This window comes from Notolepis coatsorum, assembly GCF_963971535.1.
Source record: "Notolepis coatsorum genome assembly, chromosome: 17".
NCBI classification, from domain to species: domain Eukaryota; kingdom Metazoa; phylum Chordata; class Actinopteri; order Aulopiformes; family Paralepididae; genus Notolepis; species Notolepis coatsorum.
Genome location: NC_140181.1, coordinates 9,708,759 through 9,722,753, shown reverse-complemented (window position 1 = coordinate 9,722,753; position 13,995 = coordinate 9,708,759). Strand labels below are relative to the sequence as shown.

The window sequence follows — 13,995 nt, the reverse complement described above, 5'->3', positions numbered from 1 at the left end:
TTCAAATCATAAATGTAATTAAGTGAATGTTGTATACACCTTTTGCTGTATTAAATATTCGATTTGGTACATTTGTGTTGGTTCGTTTCATCAGGTGGGAAAGTGTTCATCATACTTATATCTTGTACTGGGTGGCCAGAAGTTAAAGTACATGAGGTAGTGGTATTAAATATCATATCTAACAATACAGTCAGGGAATTGTACCCCTCAGTTACAATTGGTCCTTCGAGCCGGATGGTAACTAGTGTAATATTAATATAGTGTTATTAATATCGAAATGGCCTATGATGAACACTCCACGAAACGATCCTCCTAACCTAGAACGCCCGCGGCGCAGACGACAGACACCTCAGTACTTAGAGGCTTACACTGTCAGTCAACTACCTAGCCTTCGACAAACGGTAAACGTGGTAAAAGTAGAAAGTAAAATTATGTCTGACCTTAACGACCAGGTTTCCCCGACCACAGAGCCCCTAGTAGGTCCTAATGCAACTGACCAAGCTCACGGTGGGGACCAGGAGGGAATTGACATGCCTTTACCCCCCGCCACTACTCAAGAAGTAGTCCCCGACAAGCCCCGGGAGGAAGACAACCCTACAGAGAGAGAACTCTGCACGGAAGAAGAGGAGGAGAGTGCCGAGGAACTAGAGCTCCAGGACTCCCCAACGAGTACCCCCAGGAGCGGTTCACGCAGGAGCGGCTCACCTCCACTACCGCCTTCCCCCAGCGAAGCGGAGAGGACACTACAACAGGCATTCCTCGTCAGCCTGACAGCCTCTACCGAACGCGATCGGCTCCAAGCACAGACGCTTAGCGAGCGCGAACGTCTCCAAGCACAGGCGACCAGCGAGCGCGAACACCTCCAAGCACAGCAACGGAGCGAAGAACAGCGCACAAGTCTGGAGATGAGACGCTTCCAGATGGAAGAGAATATGGCAAGAGACCGGGCCGACGCCCAGCGCGCCGCTGCCGGTGCCCAAAGAGAAACAGAGCGCGCCGCCGCCGACGCCCAGCGCGCCGCTGCCGGTGCCCAAAGAGACGCAGAGCGCGACAGACTACAAGCGCAACTAATAGAGCAGCTGATCAAAAGGACAACTCCCTCTCCCTCCGCCAGGGGCTCAAGGAACTCGTCGAGACAGCAGTCAAGAGCAGCGTCACCGCAACGAGCAAGCGACCCTGAACTTGACCAACAGACCGAGTCTAGACCCCCCGCAGACCCCCTTCCCATACCGGTCCAAGCGAGACCCAGCTACAAGGAAGGAGCGGCCTACACTGCGGAGAAGCTAAATAAACGATTACAAGATCTGGAAGATTTGATAGAAGAAGAAGAGGGAGAAGAGGAGAACCAAGCCCGACGACAGCACAGTACTCCACCGGACCAGGAGGTCCCATACAGTCCAGGCTATACCCCCGCGGCGCTGCGCTACAGACCCCCGACTCTATTTACGGGTGAGCACGACGCACGACCAGCCCCGAGGAACAGTACCTGGACCAGCGGGCCATGGTACCCTGCCAGTACCAGCCCACAGCGAGGCGCAAGAGGGGACTCGCCCAGGAGGTCTCTCCCCCAACGCTCGCCGATGTGTCAGCCATCCACGGCGTCATACAACGCCACGCCGTCATTCCCAGACTTCGCCTATGAGAGTCGAGCACAGTACACGGAGCTCCGGATGTGCTTAGAGACAATGATGGTGGATGTCGCTGATGAACGCCACAAGTATGCAATATTATTGAAGCACCTGAAAGTACCGCGAGCGCACAATATAGCGCTAGCCTATGCTACCTCCTCGACCCCATACACAGCGGCCCTTGCAGCGCTGGATCAGAGATATGGACGTATATGGGATTACGTAATCCAGGAGATAAGGCATATTGACCGCCTACCCCCAGCCACAGACAATCGCTCACTAGACGACCTGTCAATCAAAGTGCAGTCCCTGGTGGGGATGCTGGGAGCTCAACGGGAGAAGGGCATGCATGAGCTGTACGCCAACTCTAACGTTGAGAGGATTTTGGAGAAGCTGCCACCCGCAAGACAGGAGCGCTTTCGGCGGCAGAGGGACTACCGAGATCCCGACGGCCCCGAGCCATCCCTCCTTGATCTGGCCGACTTCCTGGCGAGAGAGGTCAGCAGCTTACGACTGGACACCTTCGGGCGGAGCACGCCAAGCTCCAGAGAGGGACCCAGGAGAATAAGTGATGGAAGAAGATCGGTGACTGTCATGCACCAATCAGAGTCAGTACCGAGCAGTAAGAGTCACAGCACCCCCTCGAGAAAGGAGAAGTGGAAGATAGCGTGTCCCTACTGTGAGAAAGAACACTGGCTGTCGCAATGTGACTCATTCACAAAGATGAATGCAGAAGAAGTGAGCCAATGGATAAAGTCCAACCGGCGCTGTTATCGATGTGCGCGGCCCCACATGGCAGCCGAATGCCGCCTAAAGAAAAGGTGCAGCCGGTGCGATGGAGCCCATCTAGATATACTACACGATAGTAACGGAAGACGGCCTATACCTGCACCACGGAGCGGCACCAAGGCAAGTGTCATGTACATTGACCCCGCCAGCAGCAACGGAGCTCAAGTGCTCTTAAAGGTAGTCCGTGTGACATTGAGCTACCAGGATAAAGTCATGGACACTTACGCCGTCCTTGATGACGGGTCAGAGAAGATCCTTCTGCTCGCCTCCGCTGCGACCCAGCTGGGACTGCGGGGGAGCAAGAACGAAATGACGATTCGGACAATAAGAAGAGATTTAAAGACGATAAAGGGCGAGAATGTCTCCTTCACTATCGCAGCCAGAGCGACGGTACAAGATCACAAATGCTTTCACCAGCCAAGAAATAGGACTATCGCAGTACACCTACCCTGTCACCAAGTTGATGGATAAATATGTGCACCTGCGCCAATTACCTATCCCGCTCATAGACGGCGCTACCCCGACCCTGTTGATAGGCTCCGACCATGCAGAACTCATAGTCCCGATTGACCGGGTCCATACAGGCCCCCGAGGCTGTCCTGCAGCAGTCGAGACCCGCCTAGGATGGACATTACAAGGCCCCCTCGCTAAATCTCTCAACCGAACAGCAGCCACCAGCTGCCTCCACTCCAGAGTGGAAGAAGGAGACACCACACTCCTGCAGCATGCCGAGAAGAAAATTGACTGGCGACGCCGTGCGCTGCTCCGCGCCTCCCTGATCAAAGACGGCTTTGATCTCCGGCAGCAGGCCAGCAGCGACCCCCCAGTATTATTTGCACTACAGAAACACGTCACAGAGGACCCAGCAGCAGATGAAGAGGTCCAACACAGTGTGAAGAACAGTTTCTACGTGGACAACTGTTTACAAAGCGTCTCGACTCAAGAAGAAGCCGAGGCTCTCCTAATCAAGTTACGCGCCTCCCTAATCAAAGGCGGCTTTGATCTCAGGCAGTGGGCCAGCAGTGACCCGCACGTATTGCGCAGCCTCTCCTCCGCGGACAAGGCTGCCAGCAGCGAGACCTAGATGGCGACAATCCCAGGAGAAGCCCAAGAAATGACACTAGGATTAGTCTGGCGCTTCAAAACAGACTCGCTCCACTATAGACACAAACCCTTGGCTCCAGAGCAAGGAAGGTCGGCGGCGATACCGACCACCAGACGGAGTGTGTACAGAACACTCGCCAGACAATATGACCCGTTGGGATGTATTCTACCTTACACCACCAGGGCAAAGATGATTGTACGAGCACTATGGGACAAGGACCAGGGCTGGGACGACCCAATACCCGCACACCTTGCCTCAACATGGAGAGAGTGGGAGACGGAACTCCGCTCACTCCCAGGTGTCAATATACGCCGCAGCTACTTCCCATCCACAGTGAGGCCAGAGACATGCGAGATTGAGCTACACGTCTTCAGCGACGCCTCCGAAGTAGCCTACGGATCGGTTGCCTATTTGCGTGCCCAAGAGATGGGAGGAGAGATACACACTGCTTTCATACTGGCCCGCTCAAGAATAGCCCCACGTAAGCAACAATCTATCCCACGTCTAGAGCTCTGCGCAGCCCTCGCAGGAGCGCATCTAGCCACGTTAATCCAACGTGAACTCACCATTCCGGTGCATAGAACAATCTTGTGGTCAGATTCCACGACAGTACTCACATGGATTAAGTCTGATTCATGCAGATACAAAGTCTTCGTGGGAGTCAGAGTCACCGAGATTCAAGAATTAACAGAAGAAGCAAGCTGGAGGTATGTGGATACCAAACACAACCCAGCTGACGTCATCACCCGGGGAATGTCCCTGGATGACCTAACCCGTCGCAACATCTACAGTGACGGACCAGCATTCCTCCAGCTCCCGGAAGGAGATTGGCCTACGCCCACCCCGAGGGAAGCAAGTAACGAGGAGGCTGAGAACAAGAAGCCTATGTTCTGTGGACTGAGCACTGTCGCCTCCACAGACCCCAACATAGATGACTGCATTACCCTAGAGAGTGCGCAACAAAGAACATTCCTGCGGCACCACCCAGAGATTCAGTCCACCACTGACATGTCAGCAGCTGACTACGAAGAAGCAGAACTTCTTCTACTACAACGAGCCCAGAGAGACTCGTTCCCCGATGAGCTAGACTGTCTACAGGGAGGAAACCCCGTCCCATCAGACAGCAGACTGATTCACCTGGCACCAGAGAGTGACGCACATAATCTCATCAGAGTGGGTGGTCGCCTGCGGAGAGCCCCCGATCTACCAGATGACATTAAGCACCCGATCGTCTTGAACAGCCGACACAAGGTCACAGAGCTGATCATAAAGAAATACGACGAGGATGTACACCACGCAGGAGCAGAGAGAGTCTTCGCGGAGATCAGACGTCGTTATTGGATATTGCAAGGGAGAGAAGCAGTACGGCGCTTCCAGCGAACCTGTCTAGACTGCCGTAAGTGGCGCGCGCAGCCCAGCATACCACGGATGGCTGACCTACCCCCCTGTCGCCTCCGAATCGGCGACAAGCCATTCCACTCCACAGGCATGGACTGTTTTGGCCCGTTGTATATAAAGAGAGGAAGAGGCACCGAGAAGCGGTGGGGTATTGTATTCAAATGCATGACCACCAGAGCGATACATATCGAGCTCCTTCCGACCATGAGCACAGACTCATTCCTTATGGCCTTCCGGAGATTCATATCACGGAAAGGACAACCGTCTACATTGTTGTCTGATCACGGGACCAACTTCAAAGGCGGAGAAAGAGAGCTGAGAGAGAGCTTCCAAGCTATGGGCCCAGAACTTAAGACCCACCTCGCTCCAGCCCAGATTGACTTCCAGTTTAATCCCCCGAACGCACCCCACTTCGGTGGAACCTGGGAACGAGAAGTACGTTCTATAAAGACAGCCCTGTATGCCGTACTCGGAGCCCTGACTGTGGCAGAGGAAGTCCTAATGACAGTCCTCACGGAGATCGAGGGAGTATTGAACTCAAAGCCCCTCGGTTACGTCTCCAGTGATGTAGCAGATGTCGACCCAGTCACCCCCAACACACTCCTAATGGGGCGGCTGGACCCCGCGCTACCCCAGACAATGTACAGGCCTGAAGAAGCGAACGGCCGAAGACTGTGGAGGTACAGCCAAGTACTAGCTGACAAGTTTTGGAGCAGCTTCCTACTTCACTACCTACCGTCTCTACAGACCCGCCAGAAGTGGGTAAAAGAGAGAGACAACTTGACAGAAGGAACAGTCGTCATGATAGTTGACCAGTCACTCCCCAGAGCTATGTGGCCGGCTGGCCGCGTAAGCAAAGTGATCACCGGTGCCGATGGCAAGGTCCGAGCAGCTGAAGTACTCGTCCAAGGGCGCACCTACACACGGCCCGTGGCGAGGCTCATAGAACTGCCCCGACTCCCAGATACTATCGATGATGACCATGACCCTATGACTTTGTGAGTTGACTGACCCTTACAGCGGACCTTGAGTGGAAGACAGTGCGGTTAATCTGTCTCTGCTTAGCTAATTAGGTGGGACTAATTAGGGGGCGGCTGTTGTGAAGGATCAGATTAAACCGAATATGTATATTTATTTATATATATATATTTAATTGTATTTGTATATCGTTTGATATCCCCTGTATATTCCTTGTACAATATGCATTGAATATCCCCGTTTCTACTAAACAGCCCATAATAGTTTCATTCTACCATTGGACGAGAACCTGGCGCCAGGTTGCCATACCCCTAGGTCCAAGTTCAATCGTGCCGCCTAACATGTCGAGGCAACCCCCGGTTCCGCGCAGTAATATGTCGGGCGAAATACGAATGGTACTATTTGTTCATAGCGCATATATATATGGCGCTCGTAAAGTAGAACTTTCTTTTTAGTCCAGTTCTTTACCCTCCAACAGAGTGACAGACGCAAAAGCCTCCCCACGACGCACGTGCGGTGTAGTAAGGCCTACTTGGCCCAGAATAGGCATTGAGATATCGTGTAGATTAATAGTTGAATGGTCATAGTTTGGCACCATACCGTCGAGTTGGACGTATTCTATTAAGCTAATAATAGTCTATTTATGTATGGTGCATCGTTCGGTTAGAGTTCTACAGTTATCAGCACCCCCATCGTTCCTGACGTTATCTGGACGCTTAACCAGGCTGGTCAGACCCCTAGTGGTGATTGCATCCGAGGAGCTCCGGGTCAAGAGCGACTGGACCTGTATATTGGATTATTCTACCCAGACGACGGCGAGCCTTCCACGGCTCTTGGATTATGCTTTGTGTGCTTTGATTATTCCATGGATAAAGGCCAACACTGCCGAGTGTTGGAATTACCCCCCGGAGAGGACTCCAGGTGAGGCGGCGCTCTACACGTGAGGCCGCACCACGTCTCTCCGTTGTGGACCGGCAGATACCGTTCCACAGAGGGTCCAGCTGTATTCATCTGCGGCCCGAGGTTCTGTGGGCACCGTGTCCAAGACTTTGGATTCTCCCAAGACACCGTCGGCCAGATGGGATACCGCCAGCGGCTTCTCTAACCCCCCCCTCCTACTGTCTTACAACCAGCGGGACCCCCCCCCCCCCCTTAGTGTATCCAGCTATAATCATTTAAGTACCATCGCTATTGTTTCCTAAATATTCCAGGTTGTATACTTACTCCCTGCGCAACCAGAGATTGGACATTCAATGTTGATTTACCTACGAATACTCATTTGCCATAAAAGTGCATATTCAATATTTCAAATCATAAATGTAATTAAATGAATGTTGTATACACCTTTTGCTGTATTAAATATTCGATTTGGTACATTTGTGTTGGTTCGTTTCATCAGGTGGGAAAGTGTTCATCATACTTATATCTTGTACTGGGTGGCCAGAAGTTAAAGTACATGAGGTAGTGGTATTAAATATCATATCTAACAATACAGTCAGGGAATTGTACCCCTCAGTTACAGTATGGCTACTGCTATTAGCATAATGTTTAACTGATGTTATGGTATGGCTACTGCTATTAGCATAATGTTTAATTAAGCATTACATCACACGCAGGAGTGGTTTGTGACCAATAAACCATGCCTAGGGGTGGTTGTTAGGCCCGAGGCGCAGCCGAGGGTCGTTAGACCCCCCTAGGCATGGTTTATTGGTCACAAATCACGACTGCACGTGGTGTAAAGCTTTTATACAACTGCCAGATTCATCCAACCTTATTTCTATACAATAAACACACATTAATCGAAGATTTATTGAAAAAACCATCCGCCAGAAAAAGTAGTTCCCACAACTCCATGTGGAAGCAGCTTGAAGTGCATCCAACCAAACTAACACATCCAACTGTGTATTATTGGAATGATTGAGAGAAGTTGCCTCATGTGGAAGCAGCTTGAAGTGCATCCAACCAACTAACACATCCAACTGTGTATTATTGGAATGATTGATTGAAAATTTTATTACCAGATGCAGAATGGGTACAATACAGTACGGCTCAATACACACAATTGTTAAGGGAATGCATAGGAAAAAAACGTTTTCTTCGCCCTATTTTTTTATTTATTTCTTTTAGCCTAAACTTAACCAGTTGGAAACCAGGGGTACAGTAATAAAATTAGCAATCAACCAATCAATCAATTCAATAGACCATGCTCACTTAAAACAGCGCTGCTTCTCTCTCAGTCTGACTCCCCCGCTGTTGCAGACAGGAGTGTGTGTGTGTGTGTGTGCGTGTGTGTGTGTGTGTGTGTGTGTCACAGTGTGTGTGTGCGTGTGTGTGTGTATGTGTGTGTGTGTGTGTGTGTGTGTGTGTGTGTGTGTGTGTATGTGTGTGTGTGTGTTTGTGGGTACGCCAGCGTCGGACAGTGAGAGAGAACGCTGCAGTCAGTAGCAAGAAGGAAGTAGAAATTTAAATCAATCAATTAATCTATCAATCAAACCGCGATTTTTCTTTTGTTCTAGATTGCCTCAAGACCCATCAATTACATCATCCAACATTGTTTAAAGGGCTAACACATTCCCCTTGACAGAATCGCTTCATATTTAGTCGTTTAGTCGCCATTAACATATCCATTTGTAAATATTATTGGCCACCTTCTTGTGATCCGGCGGAGTGATGTGATGTGGGTCGGTTGTGGGCGGATCCTGGGCCAGCAGTGTGGATTGTTGCCAATAAAGACGTGTAAAATGACTGTTTCAGCCAATCAGAATCGAGAAATTTGCATGCCGTTGTATAACTGGTGGTATGGTATGGCTACTGCTATTAGCATAATGTTTAACTGGTGGTATGGTATGGCTACTGCTATTAGCATAATGTTTAACTGGTGGTATGGTATGGCTACTGCTATTAGCACAATGTTTAAGACCTCGGTGTAACTGGTGTTATGGTATGACTACTGCTATTAGCATAATGTTTCACTGGTGGTATGGTATGGCTACTGCTGGCTACTGCTATTAGCATAATGTTTCACTGGTGGTATGGTATGGCTACTGCTGGCTACTGCTATTAGCATAATGTTTCACTGGTGGTATGGTTGGCTACTAGGACAGAGCGGCTTAGGCTCAGCTTCTTCCCCCAGGCCATCAGAGCCCTGAACAATGAACATTGAGTGCCACGGAACACTGAACTATCCACACACAAGCACACATGAACACACACACGACACGCACGCTGTGCACGCTCACACACTAGCAGCCACTTTAACACTTTAACATGAGCGGGCACACACTCATGCCGCACACTTATGGCCAAAAGGAAAGGCCACTTTAAATTAGAATAACAGGAACAGTGTATTGCACTACCAAAGCTACCTAGCATGTCCTATATGCTCTGTAAATAACTATGTACAGATACCGAGATGTCACACCATGTTACCTGTTACCTGTTTATTGCACAATGTTTTTATTTTTTTATTTTTTTGGATTCTATTATATGTTGTACCACTGTATTGCACATCGTCGCGGGCAAGACCACCCGCATTTCATTGTATACTTGTATGCCGTGACAATTAAAACTCTTGACTTGACTTGACTTGGTATGGCTACTGCTGGCTACTGCTATTAGCATAATGTTTCACTGGTGGTATGGTAGGGATCATCCCTATGTTCCCCGGGTCCTATGTTCCCCAGGTCCTAATTTTTTTATTATTTTATTCATTATTAAAGTCTGCCTTGTTTCGAACTGGTTAAGCTTAGGCCCTCTTTCGAAGTTGGTTAAGGTTAGAGTTTGGAATCAAACATTTTCAATCAATCAATCAATCGGGGAACATAGGACCCGGGGAACATAGACATGCTCCCGTATGGTATGGCTACTGCTGGCTACTGCTATTAGCATAATGTTTCACTGGTGGTATGGTATGGCTACTGCTGGCTACTGCTATTAGCATAATGTTTCACTGGTGGTATGGTATGGCTACTGCTGGCTACTGCTATTAGCATAATGTTTCACTGGTGATATGGTATGGCTACTGCTATTAGCATAATGTTTCACTGGTGGTATGGTATGGCTACTGCTGGCTACTTCTATTAGCATAATGTTTCACTGGTGGTATGGTATGGCTACTGCTGGCTACTGCTATTAGCATAATGTTTCACTGGTGGTATGGTATGGCTACTGCTATTAGCATAATGTTTCACTGGTGGTATGGTATGGCTACTGCTGGCTACTTCTATTAGCATAATGTTTCACTGGTGGTATGGTATGGCTACTGCTGGCTACTTCTATTAGCATAATGTTTCACTGGTGGTATGGTATGGCTACTGCTGGCTACTGCTATTAGCATAATGTTTCACTGGTGGTATGGTATGGCTACTGCTGGCTACTGCTATTAGCATAATGTTTCACTGGTGATATGGTATGGCTACTGCTGGCTACTGCTATTAGCATAATGTTTCACTGGTGGTATGGTATGGCTACTGCTATTAGCATAATGTTTCACTGGTGGTATGGTATGGCTACTGCTGGCTACTTCTATTAGCATAATGTTTCACTGGTGGTATGGTATGGCTACTGCTGGCTACTTCTATTAGCATAATGTTTCACTGGTGGTATGGTATGGCTACTGCTGGCTACTGCTATTAGCATAATGTTTCACTGGTGGTATGGTACGTTCACGGGGAAAACTCTGCGCAGAGCAGCGTCCTGGTAAAGACGTCTTACCCCTTTGTAGATGTCGACCTGCAGCGTCTTGTTGTCCAGGGGGAACATGTGGGCATGAGGACTGCCTGTAGCGTTGCAGACGTTGTACTGTAGCCAAAGCAAACAAGGAGATCAGAATCAGAATCAGAAAGGTCTTTATTGCCAAGTAGTTTACACAGACAAGGAATTTGATTTGGTCATTTTTGGTGGCGACATTAACGGACAGACAAACAACACAACTGATAAAAAAAAAACACACACATTACATTACATTTATAACAGCCTCCTTGATACCAACACTAACTACTAACCTTTGTACTGACTTTTACTATTATGCACTTTGCTACTAAGTAGTAATCGACCTTGCTTATATTACTACCTACTATGCTAATATTAGTACTATGCACTCAAGACTCTAGCACTGAAGTTCAACACTGTTTGATGAACAATCTTACTGACCCTTAGCTGCCAGAGTTGTGCCCGTCCTGCTGACTTGTCGTACAGAACCTGCAAGTGGCTTTGGGTAAAAGCGTTCAGCTAAACGACTGAATGTAAATGTGAATGTAATCATGGGAGTGTAACGTACTGTACTTGTGCTGTATAATGACAAATAATTTTAATCTAATCTAATCTAATCTAAAAACTGGTAACTAGAGGGTCCACCAACACTGCCACACACAGGTGACCCTGTGCCCCTGCACTCTGACCTCCCAGGAAGACAATGCATCTAAAATAGTACATTTATTTATTGATTTTATTTAACCTTTATGATCTCTTTTTCTAGCAAGACCTGGCCAAAATGGCAGCAAAACAAAAGTCCAGTAAATGGACTGCATTACTTTCTGTACGTGTATTTTTCATTATTACAACTACTTCAGACGCATTTACAAAGATTTGCATTTTAACGTGTGAAACCCGAGGTTGTGATACAAGCCCTACAGTCTTCCTACTTTATCTGCACATGTATATCTCATTATTTATAATAATTTAAATTGATTTCTATCTCTTTTTTCTTTCTTTTCTTTGTATTGCAATTTTTTTTTACATGTGCAAATAAACGAAACTGAACTAAATATAGCACTTTTCTGAATCTTCTGAACCACTCAAAGAACTTTACAGCTTTAAGCCACACACACACACACACACACACACACACACACACACACACACACACACACACACACACACACACACACACACACACACACACACACACACACACACACACACACACACACACACACACACACACACACACACACACACACACACACACACACACACACACACACACACACACACACACAGAGAGATGGAGAAGGCAGACATGCAAGATAAGGGGTTAAGTGTCTTGCTCAAGGACACTTCGACATGCTGCCGGGAGGAGCAGGAATCGAACCGGGAACGACTCTCTCTACCAGACGACCTGCTCTACCAGACCACTCTCTCTACCAGACCACTTGCTCTACCAGACGACCTGCTCTACCAGACGACCTGCTCTACCAGACGACCCTCTCTACCAGACGACCTGCTCTACCAGACGACCCTCTCTCTACCAGACGACCTGCTCTACCAGACGACCCTCTCTACCAGACGACTCTCTCTACCAGACGACCCTCTCTACCAGACGACCTGCTCTACCAGACGACCTGCTCTACCAGACCACCTGCTCTACCAGACGACCTGCTCTACCAGACCACCTGCTCTACCAGACCACCTGCTCTACCAGACGACCTGCTCTACCAGACGACCTGCTCTACCAGACGACCTGCTCTACCAGACGACCTGCTCTACCAGACGACTCTCTCTACCAGACCACTCTCTCTACCAGACCACCCTCTCTACCAGACCACCCGCTCTACCTCCAGAGCCGTTGCCGTTATGCCAATTTTATGCTCATTCTATTCCTGTCTATTTTATGTCTACATTGTAAAAAAAATCATGTTTTTTCATGGGAAATTCACTGTATTATTTTACAGATTACTTTTGTTTTTCTACTTTAAGTGTAAATGCCATAAAAATACGGTAAATGACCTTTTATCAAAATTGTAACCATTAAATAAAGGTTGTAATCTGTAACTGTATTTGTAAATGTATTTTACTGTCATTTGACAGTAAGTATTTGGCAACCATTGATGCCAGACATTTACCGTTTTCTTGCAGCTTTTTTTTCTTACAGTGTACGTTGCTGCTGTGAGGCACTTTGAGCTGCACTTCTTGTATGAAAGGTGCTATACAAATAAAGTTGTTATTATATTATCTATATCAATGTGTTTGGGGTTGCAGTCAGGAGATACTCACCACCTCCAGGTTTGTGCGTCCGTAGAAAGCCTCGGCGAAGACGGCCACCACAAACACGTTGATGAGGAAGGAGAGGAAGAGGGCGATGGTCGATTCGATGAAGAAGTACTTGTTGGCCTCCTTGACGTCCTCCTTATTGGAGCGATCCACCTCACGAGACTGAGACACATCATCACACTTAGTTTAGAGAGAGAGAGACAGAGAGAGAGAGAGAAATAGAGAGAGAAGCAGCAAGCTGTGGGTTTGTGTAAGAGAGGGAGAGAGAGAGAGAGAGAGAGAAAGAGAGAGAGAGAGGCAACAATCTGTGGGCTTGTGTGAGAGAGAGAGGGGGAGAGAGGCAGAAAGCTGTGGTGGGTTTGTGTGAGAGAGAGAGAGAGAGAGAGAGAGAGAGAGAGAGAGAGAGAGAGAGAGAGAGAGAGAGAGAGAGAGAGAGATGCAACAAGCTGTGGGTCTGTGTGAGAGGGAGATAGATAGAGAGAGAGAGAGAAAGAGAGAGAGAGAGAGGCAACAAGCTGTGGGTCTGTGTGAGAGAGAGAGGGGGAGAGAGGCAGCAAGCTGTGGTGGGTTTGTGTGTGTGAGAGAGAGAGAGAGAGAGAGAGAGAGAGAGAGAGAGAGAGAGAGAGAGAGAGAGAGAGAGAGAGAGGCAACAAGCTGTGGGTCTGTGTGAGAGAGAGAGAGAGAGAGAGAGAGAGAGGCAGCAAGCTGTGGTGGGTTTGTGTGTGAGAGAGAGAGAGAGAGAGAGAGAGAGAGAGAGAGAGAGAGAGAGAGAGAGAGAGAGAGAGAGAGAGGGGGGAGAGGCAGCAAGCTGTGGGTTTGTGTGTGTGAGAGAGAGAGGCAACAAGCTGAGGGTTTGTGTGAGAGAGAGAGAGAGAGAGAGAGACAGAGAGAGAGAGATACAGAGAGAGAGTGAGAGAGATACACAGAGAGAGTGAGAGAGTCTGAGAGAGTGAGATAGAGACAGAGAGTGAGATACGGAGAGTGAGAGAGATACATAGATAGAGAGAGAGAGAGATACATAGAGTGAGATAGACAGAGAGAGAGTCTGAGAAAGAGAGAGAAAGGGAGTGAGTTAGAGGGAGATTGAGAGTGTGTGTGTGTGTGTGT

The 13,995-nt window shown here is 48.4% G+C and overlaps 1 protein-coding gene across 1 annotated transcript in view; it reads right to left on the bottom strand.

The window, feature by feature from the left end:
• Positions 1–13,995, bottom strand: part of LOC311244363 (natural resistance-associated macrophage protein 2-like) — a 60,854-nt gene that overhangs the window by 22,990 nt on the left and 23,869 nt on the right. The window contains exons 10-11 of the mRNA XM_084333828.1: positions 12,892–13,050; positions 10,612–10,698 (exon numbers count right to left, since the gene is read on the bottom strand). Of these exons, the coding sequence (XP_084189954.1) occupies positions 10,612–10,698; positions 12,892–13,050 (246 nt within the window). The remainder of the gene's footprint in view (positions 1–10,611; positions 10,699–12,891; positions 13,051–13,995) is intronic.